The following is a 23,628-nucleotide window of genomic DNA, read 5'->3' on the forward strand; positions in this document are numbered from 1 at the left end:
ACTCTTAGTTGATTTTGTTGAAGTTATTTTGAGAAAATGTGAAGAAAATGCCTTAAACTTGCATTAAGGGTAAAATGGTCTTTTCACTCAAAATTAGTTGAAATTGTGGGGAGTGAAAAGAGATAGAATTTCATGAAGAATGCAATAAAAATGAGGGCATTATGGTAATTGACTAAGGGAAATAGATGGAATTTTAAAGAAAGTGCAAGGACAAAATGGGAAACTAATATATATATTTTTAGGCTATATCAAATTGAAGGGTGAAACCCATGCCACTCTCACCCATTTGCACGCCACTTTCACCTCCATATTCTCTCAAATTCTTCAATTCTTCTTCAAAGGAAATTCATAGAGTTTGGGTATTTTTGGGTGGATTTTCAATCCCAAGCATCTTTAGGTAAGATCCTTGCACTAAGAAGTGAGTTTTAGATTTCAAAGTATTGAATTTTGATGATTTATGTTCATAGGATTTAAGAGAAAGGGAGTTGGATCAAAGAAGGTTTTTAAAGTGTTGGATTGCTCTTATATAAGGTAAGTAAATCCTACCCTATGTATGATTTAAGATATGGTGTAGAGAATTTCTTTTATGTATACATATGTCTTATATGTAGAAATTGTTGATGGATTTGGTGTTGGATGATGATTATAATTTACCCATGAGTAGTTGTGTTGGTGTATTGGATGTTTGATGAATGTTTGGATGAGATTTGGAAGAATTGGAGTGGAAATTTTGAAGTATATATTTTGGGCAGATTTGGCATTGAATATGGAGGGTTTAATTCCCAATTTTTGGTGGCTTAGAAAAGAGATAGAAATGTAGCCAAATTAGGGTTACTTTGTGCACATAAGTTGTTTGATGAAATGTCAAAGAGAAGTGTTTATATGAGTATGATTATGTGTTGTATTGGGATGAGTTTGTAGATGGTGGAGAATGACATGTTTGCATTCCATATTGCATAATTGCATTTAAACATGTGAATTTAGAAAGAATTATAAGCATGAAGCCATCTACATGCATACATATTCATAAGAGCATGAAAAAGAACTAAAGAATGTTAAAGATTAAATAGAAAGAAATGAGAATATTAAAAAGTTCCAAATCTGAATTTTATTTAAAGAAGTGCAAAATTGTTGAGACGAGGAACCCGTGGGTGCTAAGAAGAAGATTCCCATATACACGCCGCCTTAAGTGAGCGGCCTACTAAGAAGAAGAATTTGTACGGCCCATAAGAGTGTATGTGGATGAGGGCTATACCAAGAAGAATTTCCTACATGCACGCCACCTTAATTGAGTGGCCTAAGAAGAAGAAAGAATTTGTTCAGTTCGCAAGAGTGCATGTAGATGAGGATTGTACTCACTCACACGGCAAGGGTTCCGAATCCCTGCATCAACCGAGTCCAATCAGCAAAGAATAAGAAAGAATGAGAAAGAATGAGAAAGCTTGAGCAAGCAAGAAAAGAAAAGAAGAGCTTGAGCAAGCAAGAAAAGAAAAAGAAAGAAAGAAAAGAATAGAAAGAAAAGAAGCATAATAAGATATAGAAAAGAAGAAAGAAAATGAATTTCTTTGCATTAGTGCATATGCACCTCATCCATGCATGTTACCATGATTTCCATCATGGTTAGTGAGAATAAGAAAGAAAGACTAGAAAGAAAGAAAGAACAGAAAGAAAGAAAGAAATAACAGAAAGAAAGAAAGAACGAAGAGAAAGAAAGAATAGAGAAAAAGAAAGAACAAAAATAAAGAAAGAACAGAGAGAAAGAAAGAACAAAAAGAAAGAAAGAACAGAGAGAATTAGAAAGAAAGGAAAGAACAGTGAGAACTAGAAACAGAGAAAGAAAATAGAAAGAACAAAGAGAGAATGAAGAAGAGAAAGAATAGAGTAAGGAAAAAACCAAAGAGAAAGTCACGGGGATGGAAGAGTAGAGGATTTACTTACTGAGCATTTTGTGCTCAGCCCGTTATTTTTCCATGTTTTGCAAGAAATAGGTTAGAAGCGGTCGGATGGACGTCGAGAAGCGGAGAGAAATTGCACTACTGTCCACCGTTGTAAAAGCTTTTGTTTATGTTATTTTTGTATTATGTAAAGAATTATATGTTTAGTAAAGGAAAATTTGGGCCGATCTACTTTTCATATAATAAATGTGTGTTTTCTTAAAATATTTTTTTAAGTATACTAGTAGAAAAGAAGCTATTACAGACTTGTAAGACCTGATGGGGTCACATGCCACAATTATACAATTATGCAGTTCAAAGTGGTTTAAAGGAATTATTTAACTACCTCTCTTGATCCTTGACGGGAGGATATCATGTTCTCCATCAAAGATACATCACAAAAACACAAAAGGTTCTAGAGGCATAGGTTAGAAGACATCTCTCAAACATTCACTCACAAATCATTCACATTTGACTTTCAAAAACACTTGAACAATATGATTGGAGCTAAGTGATTAAATTCCGCATTAAATTATATACGTGGACTATCAACCATGGTAAAAAAAAAAAAAAAAAAAAAAGAGATAGTATGTTGCTTGATCTGAATGCTTTTAATTGAATCTTTAAATGTATAGATACCATGCTAGAAAAGCTTGAAGTTCCCATCTCATTCATTCTATTGATGATAACCACAAAACATTCTATGTAATTCAGACAGAAGTCACTTGATAAAAAATTAGCAAGCCAAAAAAAAACACAACAGTAGAAATTATTAAAATATATGGTAGGTAGCACACTGGATTGATTAAGAAGCCAAACAAGGATTCAATTCAACTGGGCAACAACACATTAATTTAAAGAAAGACTATAACTCCGGATTAACGTATACTATCAACATGAAATAAAGTCATTCTCATATCCATTGTTTGAAATAACATAAAAGAATTTGCTATGCCGAAAAAAGTAGGGCTGACGTGGCCTCATCAGTAAAGGATGGTCAGAGTTCATAAGGGTTCTACGCCATCCAGGTACGGCCACGTCGTGCCTAGCACAAGTGGCATGGCTCCTGTCAGTGTAGCAGGTGAGTGCCAGACCAGCAAGCAGCTAGAGATCGCCTGCTTTAAATAGAGGAAATCCCTTAGGTAGGTGATTAATGGGATGCAAAGAAAGGATTTGCACGCACCTACCCACTTACAGCTTTCATAATCATTACCTTGAACTTTCCTACTATAAATAGATGACTTCCCTCTCATTTAAGGTGATTAGCTAATTTTTATGCTGAAATAGCTCTCACTCTCTAAATTGTAATTCAGCTTGCTGAAAGCGATCTAATCACTCTCTTATTATTACAATAGCAGTAGACGTAAGATTCGCTTGCGAGCATCCGAACCACTTTAAACATTGCCTCTCATCCCTTATTCTACTGAATATTCCCATATCACGTGTGACCTCTAAATCATTTTAACATTTTACATGTGCAAGTAGTTGATGTCAAAATCGAGCATCAATAGAATTCAATACACAAAAACATGCATACACCCAAATGCATTAAGTCAACATGAAACTAAATACTGATTTTCACACCTAAAGTTAAACTAACCTTGATTGAATTTTCAAGCACACCAACCATTTACAGCGTCACAAACAAAGCTGCAGTAATATTGTAAACATAATAAATTATTCTTATTCAAATTCTTAAAAATCAATAAATTAATTCTTATTCAAATTCCTATTCCCACTCTTGAGGAAGTGACGTGTTATTGTAGGCAACCAAGATTAAAACCTAAAAACACATGCAGTAGTATGAGTAAGGATCGTTCCCACAGAGAACGTCTAGCCGAGTCTTATGTTAAGTGAACAAGGTTGGGGGCGGGGGGGTTGGTTTGAATAAAACAGAAAACAATTTCAGGAAAAGCAATTCAAACTAAATTAGTGAAATCAATCAAAATAACGAAACTTGGTCTACGTCGACATCCACTATTGGAATCTTACAACTGATCATCGATACAAAAATAAATCAATTCATACCCTGAATATTCACCATTGGAACTATTTTCCTATCACTCCTTAATTATAATTAATTAGGAAACAAGCGATCTAATTAACCTTACTACTAAACAACCCTAGACAAGCGCTGAAGATTTAATGTAGTAGCAACCTTAAGACCTAGAGAGATCGATGAAGCTAAACAACACAAACTCAAGTAGTTGTATTTAATTTAGTCAAGTGCTCTTCTTAGGAATTACTAATTCCTGACGCAGCAAATTATTAACCCTAATTACTCACAAGTTAGAGGGATCAAACAATTACGGATTTGATATCTAACTTAGTAGTGGATTGCAACAATTAATAAACTAGTAGGCCTCCTAGTAATTAAACGCAACAATCATGACAATAGGCATAGAAGAACATCCAATACTCAAAACATAAATTGAACGCTAAAAAGAATAGATTAGATCTCATAGTTTATTGATTCCGAGGTCTCCGTTTCCTTCGACCAAGTTACGCTCATGGCCATAATCAAAACTCAAAAGATGAAAATTTGTAGAAGAGAGGAAAGAGAGGTGTGTGTGTCCTCTTAATCTGATCTCTCTCTCCTTTTAAAAATATCCAATTCAAATCTGGAAAATCTCCTAAGAATCCTAAAAATATTCTGATATCCTAAAATAACCTTTATCCTAATCTAATTAAATGAAAATAAAATAAAGTCCTAATGTAAAATAGGAAAGTGGTGTCTCCAGCTGTAACTTGCGTGCCACGGGTCTTCAAAACGTCCAATAATAAATTGCCTAATTAACTTGCATGACAAGGCAGAATGTTCCAGAACGTCGACAGTGCAGGTGCGTCAACTTCAAGCCCAATTAAAACCTTGATTCAGTGAGTATCTCTCCAAACTTAAAAATGAAAGTTGTAGATCTCTTTCTTAGGGTTCCACATCATTTTGAATCATCTCAATCGGAACTTGGATGAGAGAGTTATGCCAAGATTACGAAGTGATGTCAAAACTGTCCGAATTCCCCTAATTAGTTCCGTTTTGCATTTAACGCCTCCATTTGCATCCTAAATCAAAATAAAATAATAATGAGTATATTTAGACAAAAAATAAGTATAAAAGACTAGACATTAAAAGGGGGGGTAAATATGATATTTTGCATTCTCATCAAATTCCCCCATACTTAGCTTTTGCACATCCTCGGGCAAACTACTTCAAACAAACACTACACTCAAGTCATATCAAGAACACCATCATCTCAAGTCATATCAAGAACACCATCATGATGCATAAGAAACAATATTTAATCCATGCATATTCATACCTAACTTAGGAAGCAGCAAAATAAAATAAAATAGAGCTAGTGACATTCATCTCTCTTCATCATTTTTCACAATTACTCTCAATCAGTCAATGCAAACAAGGAAACTAATCACAACCAATTCATGTACAACTCCCCTCTCAACTTTTCCTCAACTGTTTCTCTTTACTACTACAAACTGGGTAGCAAACTAGGGATATATATTTTTTTTGTTTTTTTCTGTTTTGAAAAAAGAATGAGTGCATTTTATGCTCCATCTCATTTCATGGTTGTGTTTATGAGTGAGTGCGTTTTACACTCCATCTCGACTCACCACATACCTTTATTTTCTTTTTCCTATTTGCTTAAACCCAAATTTAGGACTAGCTTAAGAGAATACAATTTTTTTTATTATTTTTTTCTAAAGGTGTTATACACTCTTGATGGGAATGCAAAATGTCATTTACCCCCTTAATGTCTAGTCTTTTATACTTATTTGCTGCCTAATATATTCATTATTATTCTATTTTGATTAGGATGCAAATGGAGGCGTTAATTGCAAAACGGAACTAAATAAGTGAATTCGGACAGTTTGACGTTGTTTCGTAATCTGGGCATAACTCCTCATCCGAGCTCGATGAGATGATTCAATATGCTTGTAACGCTAAGAAATATCTACAACTTTCATGTTTTGAGTTTGGAGATATACTCACTGAATCAAGGTTGTAATCGAGCTTGAAGTTGACGTATCTGCACTGGACGTCCTAGAGCATTCTGCCTTGTCATGCAAATCAATTGGGCAATTTATTATTGGAAGATTTGAGGACATGGGGCACACAAGTACAGCTCAGAATCACCACCTTCCTATTTTATTTTAGGACTCTATTATTTTAAATTAATTAGAATTAAATTAGGATGAATGTTATTTTAGGATAGAGAATACTTCTTTTAGGAGATTGAGTGGGATTCGAATTCTAAAAAGGGATTTTTGCAAAGGGATCGATTAGGGTTTTTGAGGGGGACCAGTCTCTTTCTTCTCAGTTTTGGAATTTTTCTTTCTTGAGTTTTGTTATGGCCATAGGCAGCTAGAACTTGTAACTTGGTCGAAGGAAACGAAGGCCTCGAAATCATTAAACTGTGAGATCTAATATATTTTTCTTAGTGTTCAATTTTCATGTTTGGTATTGGATGTTTTCTATGCCATTTTATGATTGTTTCATTTAATTACTAGGGAGGCCTACTAGTATATTAATTGTTGCAATCTACTGCTAAGTTAGATATCAAATCCGTAATTGTTTGATCCCTCTAACTTGTGAAGCAATTAGGGTTAATAATTCGCTGCGTCAAGAATTAGTAATCTTAAGAAGAACATTCAACTAAATTAAATACAACCGCTTGTGTTTGTGTTGTAGCTTATCGATTTCTCTATTCTTAAGGCTGCCACTCGGTTAAATCTTGAGCGCTTGTCAGGGTTTTAGTGGTAAGATTAATTAAGATCGCTTGCTTCTTGATAATTACAATTAAGGAGATAGGAAAATAGTTCCAACAGTGAATATTCAGGTATGGTATGATTTAATTTTGCATCAATGCAGTTTGAAAGATTCGATGGCGGATGTTGTCTGAGACCAAGTTTTGTTATATTAATTGATTTCGATTTAAATTTTTTGTTTTGATTTTTGCTAAGACTGTTTTCTGTTCACTCAAAACCCCCTAGCCTTATTCACATCATCGAAAATTCAGCTAGACACTCTTCATGGGATCGACGCCTCTTACCCTATTTACAGTTTAGTAGTTAGGTTAGAAAGGTTATTAATCTGGTTGCCTACGACAGCACACCATCCTCAATCATGCTCGTCACCAAGTTCACACAACTTATCAAGACGTTTGTTTCAAACTACAAAGATTCAAATCTGATTAACTCTATTTTATGAAATATGCTAACATCCTAAGTCAAGGAATATGCTCAATAACCAAGTCAAGTTACTATTTCATACATCACTAGACGTTCAAAGACATGACTAAAGCATAAACCTCCCTAAAAACAACTCCTTTTTTTTTTTTGACAAATTAAACCACAACCTAAATCCCCTCCCCTACACTTAAAACTGACAGTCCCAATGTAAGATGAAATACAAAGAAAATGCAAAAAATAACCAAAATTTAAAATGCGAGAATAAGAAAGCAAACTCTCTTAGGTTGCCTCCCAAGCAGCCCCTTGTTTATGTGTTGGCTCGATCAAGGCTGTCTTCTTTAATCAGTATAAATTGGATCCTCAAGGTCCAATCTTGCCATATTTTCTTCTTGAAAACCTTCATGAAAGTCTTAAGTCTATGGCCATTCACTTTGAACACTTTGGAAGTTGCTAAACTTTGAATTTCAACTGCCCATGAGGAAAAACATTAGTAACAACAAAAGGTCCAATCCAACGAGAACGCAACTTACCGGAAATAAATGAAGCCGTGAATTGTATAGAAGGACTTTTTGACCAACTTTAAACTCTTCCTAGAGATCATCTTGTCATGAAAAGCTTTCGTCTTTTCCTTGTAAATTTGCATTTCATAGGCACATTGCGAATTTCCTTAACTCTTGTGTTGCAACTTCCTGCGTTTCCACTTTCATCCATCTTCATGTTAAAACTCTTGATTGCCCAATAAGCGTTGTGTTCTAACTCAACTAGAAGATGGCATGCTTTCCCAAACACCAAACGAAAAGGTGACATCCAATGGGGCGTTTTATATGCAGTCCTATATGCCCACAGGCATCATCCAAATGCAAACTCAGTCTTTCCACTTGGATTAACCGTCTTTTCATGATGGACTTGTCTCAATTTGACACTTCCGCTTGTCCACTAGTTGCGGATGATAGGCAGTAGACCTGTGGGTCACATGATACTTTCTCAACAAAGCCTCCATCATTAGATTGCAAAATGAGTGCCTCGATCACTTATCAGAGCTCTTGGATCCAAACTTGCAGAATATGTTAGACTTGATAAAATCTGCAACAAATTTCGAATCATTAGTCCTAATGGCTTTAGCTCCACCCATTTCGAGACATAATCAATAGCAAGCAAAATAGAAACATAACCAAAAGATACAGGGAACGGTCCCATGAAATCGATGCCACAACATAAAAAATTTCGCAAAATAGTATGGGGGTTTGTGCATCTCATCCTTTGGGATATTACCTGTCTTTTGACAATTATCGCATGACTTACAAAATGAATATGAATCTCGAAATAAAGACGGCCAATATAAAACACATTCAGCACTTTTCTTGCTGTCCTTTAGCAACAAGTGACCTCCCCATGCATAAGAATGACAAAAGGTGAGAATGGAAATAATTCCATTTTATGAACGCACCTTCTATTATTGGTCTGACAATGCTTCCATAAGTAGGGTTCATCCCACATAGTATTTGGCACACTCTTCATCTTATCTCTTTGAACCCTAGACAAACCAGGAGGAAAGATGTTAGTAACCAAATAATTTGAAGATTTGCATACCAAGGTAATGTCACACTCGTGGAGAACAAGTGCTCGTCAGGGAACATTTTTACAAATGAGTTCATCCTCACATGAGCTAGACGACTCCAAATGATCTGCGACACGATTTTTTGTCCCTCTTTTGTCTTTGATCTCCAATCAAATTCACTCAGAGAAGTATCCATCTTATAATCTCAGTTTTTTTCTTTCTTCATCATCAAATAATGCAAAGCTGCATGATCAGAGAAAACAATTATTTTAGTACTAAGAAAATAAGATCAAAACTTTTCTAAAGAAAAACAACAGCTAAAAGTTCTTTCTCAGTGGTGGAATAATTTCTCCGGGCATCATTCAAAATCCTGGAAGCATAATAAATGGCATGAGATGCTTTCCAATCCTTTGACCCAAAACAGCGCCTACTGCATAATCACTTGCGTTGCCATTATCTCAAAAGGAACGTTCCAGTCAGGGGGCTGGATAATTGGAGTAGAGTTAACAGTTCCTTAGCTTATCAATCGGCTCTTACATGCCTCATTGAGCTCAAAAGCCACATCCTTTGCAGCAACTACATAGGGTAATGTATTTGGAGAAGTCCTTGATGACTCTTCGGTAAATCTTGCATGTCCAAGAAAAGAACAAACTTCCACACACTATTGGGGTAAGGTAAAGATTGAATAATGTCAACTTTGGCTTTATCTACCTCATTCCCCTTGAAAACAACATGACCCAAAACTAGAATTTGGTCAACATAAAATGAAATTTTTAAGAATTTAACACAAGGTTAGCTTCTATGCATCTTTGAAGAACAAGTGTAAGGTTATGGAAACAATTATCAAAAGATGTCCCATAAACTATGAAATCATCCATAAAAACTTCTATGAATGCTTAACATAATCTGAAAATATGGAACCATACACCTTGGAAAGTGGGTGGGGCATTGTAAAGGCCAAAGGCATGCGGTGATAGCAAAGTTTCGAATGGGCATGTAAAAGTCGTCTTCTCTTGATCCTTGGAGCAATTGCAATTTGAAAAAACCTGAATAACCATCAAGGAAACAAATAGTAGAATGACCAGCTAACCTTCAAGCATTTGATCAATAAAAGGTAAAGGAAAGTGGTCCTTGCGGGTTACAGCATTTAATTTTCTATAATACATAACAACCGCACCTATTTGAACACGGGTAGAAACTAACTCATCATTCTAATTTTTCACAGTAGTTATTCCGGTCTTTTTAGGAACCACTTGAACAGGGCTAACCTAATTGCTATCTGAATAGGATAAATCACCCAACTTCAAGAAGTTTAAGGATCTCATTTTTCATAACATCCATCATGGGTGGGTTATGTCTTCTTTGCAGTTGACAGAAAGGCTTTGCTCCTTCTTCAGCAAGATACGATGGTGCATGTAGATGGGCTAATTCCTTTATATCTGCAATTTTCCAACCAATAGCCGTCTTGCTCCTTAAGGACCTAACACAGTGTTCTTCTTGCGATGCACTAAGTTTGTTGGAGATGATCACTGGTAACGTTCCTCTGTCTCCAAGGAACACGCATTGAGGTAGATGGGGGAGGCTTCAAATTTGGAATGGGACCCTGTAAAACAGAGGGTAAAGGCCTCTGTTAGAAATTGGTAAGCATATAAGAAAAATTACCTGACTGCTGTAACTTTGGAAAATCATCAACGCTGCAAGAGTTTTTGCAGTCAGTACTCAAGGCTAACTCTCTTTCTCTTTCTCAAGATGATTACTAATGGCAACTTCCAATCGTCTTCTCATCAAGTTCAAAAACTTCCTGTGCTAAAGAATCAATCACATCAATAGCATAAACAGGATTATCATCACCTCAGGATATTTCATGCAATCATAAAATATAAACTTAACGATTTGACCATCAAATTCTATGGTAAGTATGCCACTATGAACATCTATCTTAGTCTTGGATGTTTTTAAGAGAAGGTCTTCCTAACAAAATAGGAGCGTTTGATCACCATTTTCATATCAAGCACATAAAAATCAGTAGGGAAAACTAAGTCATTAACTTGTACCAGAATATCTTCAACTACACCCTTAGGATAGGCATTAGATATCTACAGCCAATTAAATCAACAACACCAGTTTTGTTCAAGGTCAAGTTTCAAAAAAGCATATATGGAATATGGCATGACATTTATAGAAGCTCCTAAATCTATCATGGCCTTTCAAACCTAGTGTTACCTATTGTACAGGGATAGTAAACATACCTGGATCTTTGCACTTCGCTAGGAGATTTCTTTGAATCACTGCGAAACATTCTCTCATACTCTCACCTTTCACACACCTTAAGTTTCTGTTTCTCTTAATTGTACACAATCTTTCAAGAATTTAGCAAATGAGGTACTTGTGTAAAGCACTAAAAGTGTAATATTTACCTCGCATCTACGAAAAGTCTCATATAAATCTTTGTTCTGCTCATCTTTTCTGATTCTGCCAAGGCTTGAGGAAAAGGAGGTACTGGTTTTAATCGGACAGAGGCAGAAACTTACTCTTAGGAACACATCGTCGTTGGGAACGTTCCTGTCTATAATGACATCTTTCTCTTTTCTCCTTCGATGATGCAGGGGCTGCCTTTGTTGGAATCTCAACCCTCTTACCACTTCTCAAGACTATCGCACTTGCATTTCTCTTGGATTGACTATCGTTTGAGAAGGTAATTTCCCTGAACTTTGCGTCTCTAGCTTACTTATTGCGGTTGCCATCTGGCCCATTTGATTCTCCAAACTTTGAACACTGGCCCTGTCTCCTGTTGAAATTGCAAAGTATTAGTGGCAAGGAGACTTAACAATATCTTCTAAAAACATACAGAATTAGAAGTTTGGCCCGATTGTTTTCTAGGGGGATATGGCTGTATATTGCTGTGTGTATTAGTTAATGTTCGAGTTTACACGTGCTGATTTGTGGATTTCCATAGCCAAGGTTGGGGTGATCCCTCCATCCCAAGTTATATGGGCTCGAATAGGGATCATACTTCATTTGCAGTTGCGAGGAAAACCACCTACAATAACTTGCTAATGGGCTCCTCTTGAAGAGTTGGGCACATATCAGTGGATGCCCTATACCGAACAAATCCCACAAGCCTTCACTGTTTGCTATTACCTACAGGCATTTGACGGACAGAGAAGTTAGACTTGAAATTTGTTGTTCAAGGGAAGAAATATTTACCTCTTATCACACAGAAGGAAGGTCAAGCTCAATGCCAAATTGTTGAGAGTTGGCCGCATATTTGAAATCAAAGTTCTTGTGGCCCGGGAGTCTCACCAAAGCTCCTCCACTAGTAACATCAATCATGCTCCTATCAGTGTGTAGGGGATGCTTAGAAGTACTAGAGAAGTAAATGCTCACTAATCTGATGATGGGGGCAGCTCGCACATAATTTTTAAAACGTTCCATATTCATGTAGGGACTCTCATTGTGTTGCCTTACACCACAATTTCTTTTCGATTGTTGGCCGCCCTCGAAGCTGGGAAATATTTCTCCAAAAACAACCTCTTCATCTGTTCCATGGTATAGTTTGGAAGGTAAATAATAGAGCCAATCTCAGCTGAATCCTTCAAAGAAAATGAGAGGCTTTTAAATAATTTGCTCTTCAGTCACCCCATAGTGTTCATACTCGTGCAAACCACATGAAGCTCCTTTAGAGCTGTTGAGGATCTTCACCTGCAAGACCATGAAAAGTGGGCAAGAGAGTATTAGTCCAGATTTTAAGTCAAAAGTAGTAATAGCATCTAAACAAGGAAACGTATGCATAAAAGTGCTTGATTCAAATCAGGGGCAGCATGCTCTTTCAAAGTTCGATTTCTAGCATGACGTCTCCTCTTCTAAATCAGAGTTGCTAGCAAATTGGGAATCAAAAGCCAAATTGTTTTCCTTAGAATTTCTCGAGCTTCCTTCTTTAACCTGCGCAAAGGCTCTCTATTTCTAGGTCGAATGTTAAATTACAAGATGGAGGACCTGGTTATAAAACAAAAAATTCCATAAAAGAATACAAAAAATAAATGACAAATAATGAAAACCAACTAGAAAAATTTTTTTTTTTTTAATAACCAGAAACACAAAAAGGGCCAAAAACCATATCAAACGTTGTTTTTTGGCCTTGAGGGGGGGCTAGTGAATCCTTAATGGATTAGCTTACCCTGTGCAGAATTTTGTTTTCCTCAAAACGAGTACTCGCACCACTCCTAATTCCACCAAAATTCTCCGTGAATAGTACTACTAAATTTTTTTTTCTGGAAAATAACAACAATGAAATCAGAATACAAGAACAAAAAAAAAAAAAAAAAAAAAAAAAAAAACATGAATCACTCCCCGGCAATGGTGCCAAAATCTGGTGGGCTGTCGTAGGCAACCAAGATTAAAACCTAAAACCACATGCAGTAGTATGAGAAAGGATCTTTCCCACGGAGAGCGTCTAGCCGAGTATGTTATGTGAACAAGGCTAGGGGGGGGGGTTAAGTAAAACAGAAAACAATTTCAGGAAAAGCATTCAAACTAAATTAGCGAAATCAATCCAAAGACGAAACTGGTCTAGTGTCGACCATCGCCCACCATTGGAATCTTACAACTGATCATCAATACAAAAATAAATCAATTCATACCCTGAATATTCACTGTTGGAACTATTTTCCTATCTCTCCTTAGTTGTAATTAATTAGGAAACAAGCAATCTAATTAACCTTACTACTAAACAACCCTAGACAAGCGCTAAAGATTTAATTTAGTAGTAGCCTTAAGACCTAGAGAGATCGATGCAACTAAACAACACAAACTCAAGTGGTTGTATTTAATTTAGTCAAGTGCTCTTCTTAAGAATTACTAATTCTTGACGCAACGAATTATTAACCCTAATTACTCACAAGTTAGAGGGATCAAACAATTACGGATTTGATATCTAACTTAGCAGTAGATTGCAACAATTAATAAACTAGTAGGCCTCCTAGTAATTAAATGCAACAATCATGACAATAGGCATAGAAGAACATCCAATACTCAAAACATAAATTGAACTCTAAAAGAATAGATTAGATCTCACAGTTTATTGATTCCGATGTCTCCGTTTCCTTCGACCAAGTTATAAAAGTTTTAGCCGCTCATGGCCATAATCAAAACTCAAAAGATGAAAATTTGCAGAAGAGAGGAAAGAGAGGCATGTGTGTCCTCTTAATCTGATCTCTCTCTCCTTTTAAAAATATCCAATTCAAATTTGGAAAATCTCCTAAGAATCCTAAAAATTTTCTACTTATTCTAATCTAATTAAATGAAAATAAAATAAAGTCCTAATGTAAAATAGGAAAGTGGTGTCTCCTGCTGTAACTTGTGTGCCACAGGTCTTCAAAATGTCCAATAATAAACTGCCTAGTTAACTTGTATGACAAGACGGAATGTTCCAGAACGTAAGCAGTGCAAGTGCATCAACTTCAAGCCTGATTAAAACCTTGATGCAGTGAGCATCTCTCCAAACTCAAAACATGAAAGTTGTATATCTCTTTCTTAGAGTTCCACATCATTTTGAATCATCTCAGTCGAAGCTCAGATGAGAGAGTTATGCCCAGATTACGAAGCGATGTCAAAACAGTCCAAATTCACCTAATTAGTTCCGTTTTGCATTTAACGCCTCCATTTGCATCCTAAATCAAAATAGAATAATAATGAGTACATTTAGGCAACAAATAACTATAAAATACTAGACATTAAGGGGGGTAAATATGACATTTTGCATTCTCATCAGGAAGTTGTAAATTATCTGAAATCTATAGAATCAATATCCTATTGGTATTGGAAATTTATTAATTTAACTCTTAATAAAATTTCTTTTCATAAAGTGTAACGCTTGCTCTCAACTACTATTCTTATAGTTCATACTATGTAAAATATAGAGATGTATATCATATGAAAGATAGTGGGCTCAAATTTTTCTTTACTCATAAAAAATAAAATTCTTTATAAATACAAAAGGCTATGTATTTAAAAACTTTCTAATTAATACAAAATATCATGACTGGTGGACAGTGGTGCCAATACTCTTCGCTCCTCAACGTCCATCCGACCGTTGCTCCTATTTCCTGCAAAACAGAGAAGAACAACGGGGTGAGCACAACAATTCTCAGTAAGTAAATCCTCTACTACCTGTCCCCGCAACTCACTCTTTGGTTCTTTCCTTAGTCTATCGTTCTTCTATTTCTTTTTCTCATTGTTTTTCTCTTTCTTGCTAATACTAATATTCTCCCTTAACTCTGTTCTGCTCTTTTTATTCTTTCTTTCTCTCTGTTCCTATTCTCTTTTCTCCTTCTATTCTTACTCACCATGAAGGAAAATCATGGTTCTCTCTCTTATTCTCATTATACTCTCACTAACCATGGAAGAACTCATGGTACATGCATGTATTAGAGGTACATGCAATTAATGCAAAAGAATTGCATGTTTCCTTCTTTTACTCTCTATTCATGCTAACTCAAACTCTCTCATTCTTTCTTATATTCTCTCTCTTTCTATCTCATTCTTTCTCAAGCTTTAATTCTCTCTATTATCTTATTCTCATTCCTCATAAATCATTTCTACTAACTCGCTCTTTAGTAGTCACGGCCTCATCTTACCGGAGGCACGGCCGGGACTCACCCCACTCTACGTGACTTCTACTCATTCTAGCCGATCAGACTCGGTTATGCATGGATTCGGAACCTTTGGCCATGTGAGTGTATAATCTCTCTCTCTCGGGTACTCGGGTATAGCCCTCATCCGCTTGTACTCTCACGGGCTACACCACTTCTCATACTCATGCCGCTCTCTCAATGTGGTATACATGCGAGAATACTCTACCCATTACTCACGGGTTCCCCATCGTATTACCTACTCTATGCTCTTATCTCTTACTTATTCTTTCTCATGTTTGCTCATCTCTCTCTCAAGCTAGTACTCATACTCAAGCTAGTACTCATAATATAGCTTAACTCTTAGCTTTTCTCATCTCTGTTCTTTCTATTTCTGTTCTTTCTCATTCTTACTCATAGGAATGTCACGACCTCATCTGACAGGAGGCACGGCTGGGCGCTACCACTCTACGTGACTTCCGCTCATTTCTCTACCGATCGGATTTGGTCATGCATGGATTCGGAACCTTTGGCCATGTGAGTGTACATGCTTTCTCTCTATCTCTCTCAAATGTCACGACCCCTTCTTACCGGAGGCACGGCTGGAACCTCATGTTCCACTTACGTGACGGTCACGGCCTCATCTTACCGGAGGCACGGCTGGGGATCACAAAGCACCCACTCTCATGACTTTACTCATCACTCACAGGTTCCCCATCGCACAACTTACTATATTCTCTTCTTTAACTCTTGTGCACAAGATCTCTACTCTTTCTCTAGCTACTCATCATAATGTAGCTTAACTCTTAAAGTAATTCTCTACTCTTTCTCAACTTTTTCTCAAGTTCTTCTCAATGCACACTTAATGCATATGGATGGTTCATGCTCATTAATGCACTTAGGAAATGCCAATATGCAATGTTGCGATAATTAAGATTCATAACTCATTCTCATGCTTCTCTTAGGCATTTCATCAAACAACTCATGTGCATATAAAAACTCTTCTCTAACTACAACTCTATTTCTCTTTTTAACCATCCAAAATTGAAAGTAAATTCCCTTCTATGGGCATAATCCCTACCATAGAAGAACACTCCCAAAATACATACTCAATTTCATCTAACTTCATCTCAAATCATCACAAATCTACACTCCTTATAAAGGAGAAGTATCCAACAACTCAACATGAATACTCATCTCAATTTAATTCCTCAACAAGTAGGCATATATCTCTATACAATTTCTCAATAACATACATATAACATGCATACATCATTTCTACTAAATCTCTACTCAAAAGAATTCTCAAATCTCAACTTGGGTTGGGATTTACTTACCTCATACTTGAGTAGTCTCCACTAAAGCTCTCTACTCTTGTTGGACCTTAGCTTTCCCTTATTTCCTAAGCATAAACTTAGTAAGATCTTAACCCTTATATAAATAAAACTCATATCTAGAGTAGAGATTTTTACCTCTTCTTGCTTAGGATCACTTCTTTGTCAAATTCCAACTCAAAACTCTCAAAAATCTCTTAGAAAATTGAGTAAGGAATTGAGAGAAAATGGGAGATGAAGAGGCGGTGGAAATGGGTGAAATGAATGGGTTTTGAGAACTCAACCCTTCTTAGCTCATATAATATACACTCTTTCCCATTTTGCCCTTACTCTTTCTTGAAAATTCCACTTTATCCTTTAATTCTTTACAAACTCGCCCCCATTTTACACTATTCTCCATGAAATTTCTTTACATTTTACTCCCCACTTTTCCTGCTAATTAGGGGTAGAATGGGCATTTTACCCCTATGAAGAATTCTCTAGAAAACTCAAGAAACTTTTCTGCCTTCCGTCGCCGCGGCGAAGAACTTTCCGTCGCCCCGGCGAAACATTCCAGAACCGACACCGCCCAACACAGAACCAACATCGCCGCGGTGAAACTTCTCCGTCACCCCGGCGACGACTGCAACTCCAAAATCTATCAAGTCTTGATCAGTTCCATGGTACACACTCAACCAAACCCAAAACATCAACTCAACCGAAGGCCAACCAGACAATATGAACAATATATAAACTCATTTAGGGGCAATTCAGTAATCCTTTAGGCCATACCTTAAACAGTGGCTACGTATTTCAAGTGGGGTGTTACATAAAGGCATATCACAAACTTGTTACATAAATAGGAGTATACTTCTTTGACACAAGAAACCATAATTCCCCATATCAATTTAAATCCTTGCCAAAAATAAATAAAAAAAGATCCATAGTAATTTCTAACTCTTATATAGATAGTAGTATCAAGAAACACTAGTTTTAGAACAATTATGAATTGAGAAATTTAATTGCAATGTCTTTAAACTTTTTTTTTTTTTAAAAGAAAAAAGAAAAATACAAAATTAAAAGTGTAATTTTAGATATTATATAGAAATATGGGCTAATAATTTAATTGCTGGGATGCGATATCACTCATTAATAAATTACTCTTATTAACATTCTTAAAAATCAATAAATTTATTCTTATTTAAATTCCTACTCCTACTCTGTCAGTAGAATCAGTTTCCTATTGGTATTTGAAATTAATAAATTTAACTCGTATTCAAATTTCTATTCCTACTCGTAAAAGCATATCACAAACTTATTATATATATATACATACTTCTTTGACATAAGAAACCATAAATCCCTCCCTGTATCAAATTTCTTGAAATTTCCCATTCAATTCCATGGCAAACCTTTTGAAGAAGACGTTAACTCTATTACAGAGCAAATTCAAAAAGAAAGAGGAGAAAGACCATAGGGATGATGAGGAGGAGAAGAGGATTTGGGTGTCACTTTTGGAAGATATAATAGGTGAAATTATCCGCAAATTAAGTTTACGTGATGCTCTTAGTATGAGTATGAATTGCATGTTAGGGAGATCAGCATTGCAAAACAATGTCTAAAACATTGTTATCTTCCCGTGGATGATGTTACCTTATGAAAGGGAAACCGATTGTGTGAGATTCTTTGATTTGCACGGAGGCTTTCTTTATAAATTCAACCTCCCCAAGAAATTAGGAAGAATCAATTGGTTTTTTGGACCTTCCAAAGGTTGGCTTATAATTGCTAATGGGCCTCAATTCAATCCCCGAAGTTTTCTCTTCAATCCAATCTCAGGTATACATATTCAGCTACCTCCTTTCATGACAATTCCATCTTTTCAAACTTACCTAACTTACCAATCTGAATTGAAAGTTTCACGAGATATTGATGACTTTTTTGTTAAATTCGAATTATCATCGACAAATTCTACAAATGTTATAGTTGTAGGAGTCATGTTTCCATATGATAAGTTGGCAATTTGCAGGCCAAAATACAAGAGTTGGACTATCTGGGATTATGATACTTATTTATGAGACATCCTATATTCTAATGGAATATTGCATGCTTTGATCCACACAGAATTACATTTTCTTGAAACACATCCATTGAGGGTAGGGGATGAGGATGTTATTCTCAAAATATTATCAATCCCTTATCCTGATGTCCAACAATATAATGAAATTGAATTTGAATTAGGATTGACATCGGTTTGTGGCAGGTTCGTGTTATATTTAGTGGAGTCCAAACGTGAAAGTTTACTTGTTCAAAAGATGCTTGAACATACAACTACTCAAATAGACTACTATGATCATTATGATACAACGTGTCTATTTACGTATGACTCAACTTGGATTTTATGTGTTGAAGATTAGTTATCCTACTATCGCATCCATCGATACAACTAGGTTAAATAGCTTGGATGATCAAATATTATTTGTGCCACAACACAGTTCATACATTCTAGATAGAAATCTCAACTACTTGGAAAGGAATTGGATTTTCTTTTTGGATGAGAATGGTCATGTTTATGAGCAAGATTATGATCCGGGAGAAAATCTTCTATTTTGTGAACCATATCCTCTCGCGAATCAGGTATTTTTATTTTAAAGATAAAAAAATATTACGCGCTTTCCCAAGTTTCAAGAATTTACCACATTTTCAAATGCATTGGTTTTTACCCAATATATGGTAAAAACAAAGTTGAAGTAATCCATAGTTTTTATTTATTTATTTTTATCATATCTTTACATGTATAAGCTCTAAGTCAATGTTAACTTGTTGCGCTTTATTCATTAATATAATCTCTATTATAAGTAAAACAATTGTTATGTAATATAGAGTTTGTAGTATTTGGGGTGCTAGTTATGCGTGTACTCCATTAATTAATACATGAAATCTTAATTTATTTTGAAATGAATTTGAAGAAAATTGTGTAGAAAAGAGATATATATGAAAGTAAGGATATCCTTGAAGAATATCCATGGCATGTGTTCATCTTAGAAGAATGTTGGAATTAAATAATTAGGTTTTGGCGCCTTGGACTTGGATTTGGTTTGCCTCTTTTGATGAATCATGAATGCTGGTTTACCACGTATCTAAGCTAGCTGCTAGCTTGCCAGATACTTTTTACAAATTAATTAGGTAAAGAACAAATCCACATTCACCACCTCATTCAATCATAACTCAAAAGGTTCATGGAAATTGGCAATGTATATAAATATGCCCACTCCTTTACTTTGATATGAATTACTTACTTTAATTTGGTAAAATAACCAAAGCTTTCGACCCTATCTTATCCTTATCCCTATATATTGACGCAGGCATTCTACATGTTTGAGAAACTAACATCGACAACAATCTCACTATTTTCAATTCTTAAGAAAATTACAGATAATGTGTAACATGGACATGTTTAGAAAACTTAATGTTAATCAATGGTCATCTTTGATAAATCAAAATTTTAAGACAGTGAGATCCATATATATTTGGTATTGCCATGTCTCTGCATATTAGCCTATATGATGATGAATATAAGTATGGAAATGAGCATCATATCAATAAGACAACCAACATATTTCATTGTAACTTAAAGTACACATGGGATATATTTTAGTATACAATTTGAATTTCTTTCATTTGAATCAATGTCTTATCAGAATTGGATATATTTCCCATGCGGCTGAAAGCTCTGTTAACTAGAAATTTGTCACTGAAAGGTTGTCTTCTCTAGCTAGTTAATGAAATAGCTCATTTTGTATGTTTGTTTGTAGTTATTTATTTTTCCCTTTTTTTGTTTTTTTTTTCACAATGAATAACTCTCAAAGTTGGCATATGCCAGATTATTAATTTCAATATGATGAATAAATATGAATTGAAGTGTTAAATCCCATCTATAAAGTAATGCTCCTGACAGAGAGGAAAAATGTACGAAAAAATAAAAGTAATTGTGCAAAAGAGTATGAAACTGTAATCTTAGAGTTGAAATTCAAGTCTATTTCATTTATATACAGAGTATAGCAAGTATATGACATGATTTTTTTTAATTTGTATGCTATCTAGCTAGCGATTGAGAATGTATTGAGAAGAGTGACTTTAATTTTGATCAAACATCTATAAAAGCATTCAAGTCCATCTTCAAAATCTTGAATGCAGAACTCCAGGTTCTTTAGCTGGTTCTGCAAATCTGCAACTTGCTTCATGTTATTAGATTTGCATGTCCTATCACCAATGAGAAACTGCAATGAAGCATCCACCTTCGCAAATTCATTTGCTTATGTTTCATCCTTTATACAAGCCACTCTTTTGTGGTGCATTATAGTTAGGAAAATACTGACCATCCGCTTTTGGACTAAAGATAAAAGAAAATAAAGATTCAAATACATCAAGAGTGATTGCTTCCACCTCCTTTAGAATGCTCTCATTGTCATTGTTAGAGTAAGCATTTCTATTTTTCATGACCTTCAGATCTCCCAAGGCCTTTTGCATTGCCTTTTTTGCTGCCTTCCTTGAGGCCAGGTACTTCCTAGCCTCACTTGTGAATCCATTGTCACTTCCTCATCTTCAGCACATGATGGACGAAAGTTCTTGTGTTGATTCCTTTTTTTGCAACAATGCATCTTTAGCAGTGCTAGCTACACCATACTCGCTCTAATAGTTTTCCTTCCAAACCACACCGAATTACTTTAGAAGTCGATAAGCATTTGAGCAGATTAAGGGCTTCTCAAGCTACTTCTACATCATCATTATCATTAATAAGCCATGGGATAAACGACCTTCAAGATTTGCATGATTGTGTTGATAAGTTACTTTAGTTAGCTTCGATTCAACAAGCTTTAACCCAAGACGAGATGTTGAATAGATCTCTTAGACTCTTAGATATTTGTGGCATTGCTAAGGATTCCTTTGTACAAACCAAAGAAGCTGTACAAGGCCTTCAATCAATTTTTCGTAGAAGAAGATGTTATGATATTGAGCTTACAAGTGAGGTTAAGAAATACTTAACCTCTAGGAAGATAGTAAAAATGACCATCCAAAAGGCCTTGAAGAATTTGAAAGCCATGAAAAACCAAAGAATCTCTCCAATCTGTGAGGAAGATGAGTCAAACGCCACAATTTACATATTAAGAGAGGTTGAAGCAGTCACTTTCAATGTGATCGAATCCTTGTTGTCCCTTATCTCAGGGCCAAAGGTTCCATCAAAGCTAAGCAGTTGGTCAGTAGTTTCCAAGCTAATCCACTCAAAAAAGGTAACAAGTGAAGAAACAGACATTAATGACTTTGAAAGGTTGGATGTTGAATTGTGTACCATCATCACTCATAAGACAAGCAAGTCCGATAACATTCAAAACCAGCTTAAGGAATTAGAGTCAAGCATTCGAGATTTTGAAGATGGACTTGAGTCCTTGAGCAGGCGTCTGATCAAAACTAGAGTCTCTCTTCTCAACATCCTCAACAATGAGATTACAAAGTTTTGATACTCTATACTTGTACATCAATCAAATACACTTGTATATTCCTATTGATACTAAATCAATTAGATAAATTTTTTCTCTGATATCTCAATATCCCTCTTATCTGAGAGCATATACTTTTACAACAAAAATGTTTTGTAGATTATACTTGATTTTCTACTTGCTTGGAGACAAAACTAACATTCTGTCATAAGCAACTCTAGATAGTTCTTCTATTTCAGAAGTAAAACGGAAAACAAAAAAGGCAACTTCGGTGAATATGTTGATGCAGTGATACTTTGCTGGAAATGCATCAACATTGCAAGTTCAGCTGGTTTATTCCTTGGAGTCTATTGAAGAAAGCTTATTGCAGTGGTCCAATGTGCATGGTTGAAGCTTTTAGTGTTTTGTATTAGAATGGCTTAAGTGCAATTAAGTTAGTATTGTGATGTGTATTGTGTATGCAATATTAGTTGTTAAGTTTTTGAATTTAAATCTGTAATGTCTGCTGTGGTTGTTGAATCAGTAGAGAGTTGGTAAGCTAATGTATATATTGAACAACTTCAATGAAAAACATATGGACTTTCGCATACATGCATTAAACTCTCTTTATCTTTCTCTTTGCAGTCCCTGGCTGAGAACCTACAAATGGTATCAAAGCCACTTATAAAAACCAGAAACCTAGTGCCTTAAACCATCGATTACAACTCAAGAATACCTTCAATTCTCAGCAAAATCCAATCTACATCAGTTCTTCTTCTTCTCTGTGACAGATAAAAAAAATTGAAACATGGCAACTCAATCTGCTTTGATGGCACCACCAGTATTCAATGGGGAACACTACCATATTTGGGCTGTTAAAATGAAGGCTTTTCTCTGGGGACAGGGACTGTGGCATACATGGAAGAAAACAGGCAGCCACCTCTATTAGGATAGAAACCCACTTTGAATCAAATGAGATTGCATGAGGAAGAAACAGCCAAAGCACCGAGAGCTCTCTTTCACATTCATGCAGTTGTGACTAACCTTGTATTCACAAGGATCATGGTGTATAAGAGCCCCAAGGGAGCATGGGATAAGCTGCGAGAGGAGTATATAGGCAGCACCACAATAAGGAACATGTAGGTGCTTAATCTAAGGAGAGAATTTGAGATGCAAAGGATGCAGGAATCAGAAAAATTTAAGGATTATGTTGACAAGTTAATAAGTGTTGTCATCAAAATAAGGCTGATGGGAGTGGAGTTGACAGATAGAAGGGTGGTGGAAAAGGTTTTGGTGAGTTTGTTGGAGAGATTTGAGTCCAAAATCTCTTCTCTTGAGGACTCTAAGGACATGGCTTGGATCACATTGACTGAGCTTGTTCATGCTCTCCAAGCTCAAGAGCAAAGAAGGCTCTTGAAGCAAGAAGACACTAGTGAGGGTGCAATGGTTACAAACCATAAAGGCAAACCTGCACAAGGACAAACTAGGAAGTATGTTGGGGATAAAAAAGGGAAA

The 23,628-nt window shown here is 35.7% G+C and overlaps 1 protein-coding gene across 1 annotated transcript; it reads left to right on the top strand.

Annotated features, from left to right (window-relative positions):
- The first annotated feature begins 2,927 nt into the window (after nucleotides 1-2,927).
- On the top strand, nucleotides 2,928-22,155 carry LOC116128723. The gene is made up of 2 exons (XM_031414473.1): nucleotides 2,928-3,015; nucleotides 21,497-22,155. Exons 1-2 carry the CDS (start codon nucleotides 2,928-2,930, stop codon nucleotides 22,153-22,155), a joined length of 747 nt encoding a protein of 248 aa, XP_031270333.1.
- Nucleotides 22,156-23,628: the final 1,473 nt, after the last annotated feature.

This window comes from Pistacia vera, unplaced genomic scaffold (genome assembly GCF_008641045.1).
Source record: "Pistacia vera cultivar Batoury unplaced genomic scaffold, PisVer_v2 Contig202, whole genome shotgun sequence".
NCBI lineage: Eukaryota > Viridiplantae > Streptophyta > Magnoliopsida > Sapindales > Anacardiaceae > Pistacia > Pistacia vera.

What these genes read in the sequence shown, in the direction of transcription:
- LOC116128723 (XM_031414473.1), top strand. Translation starts at nt 2,928, where the DNA reads ATGGTCAGAGTTCATAAGGGTTCTACGCCATCCAGGTACGGCCACGTC. An exon ending in GGCTCCTGTCAGTGTAGCAG is followed by an intron (nt 3,016 to 21,496) that starts GTGAGTGCCAGA and finishes TACTTTAGTTAG; the next exon opens with CTTCGATTCAACAAGCTTTA.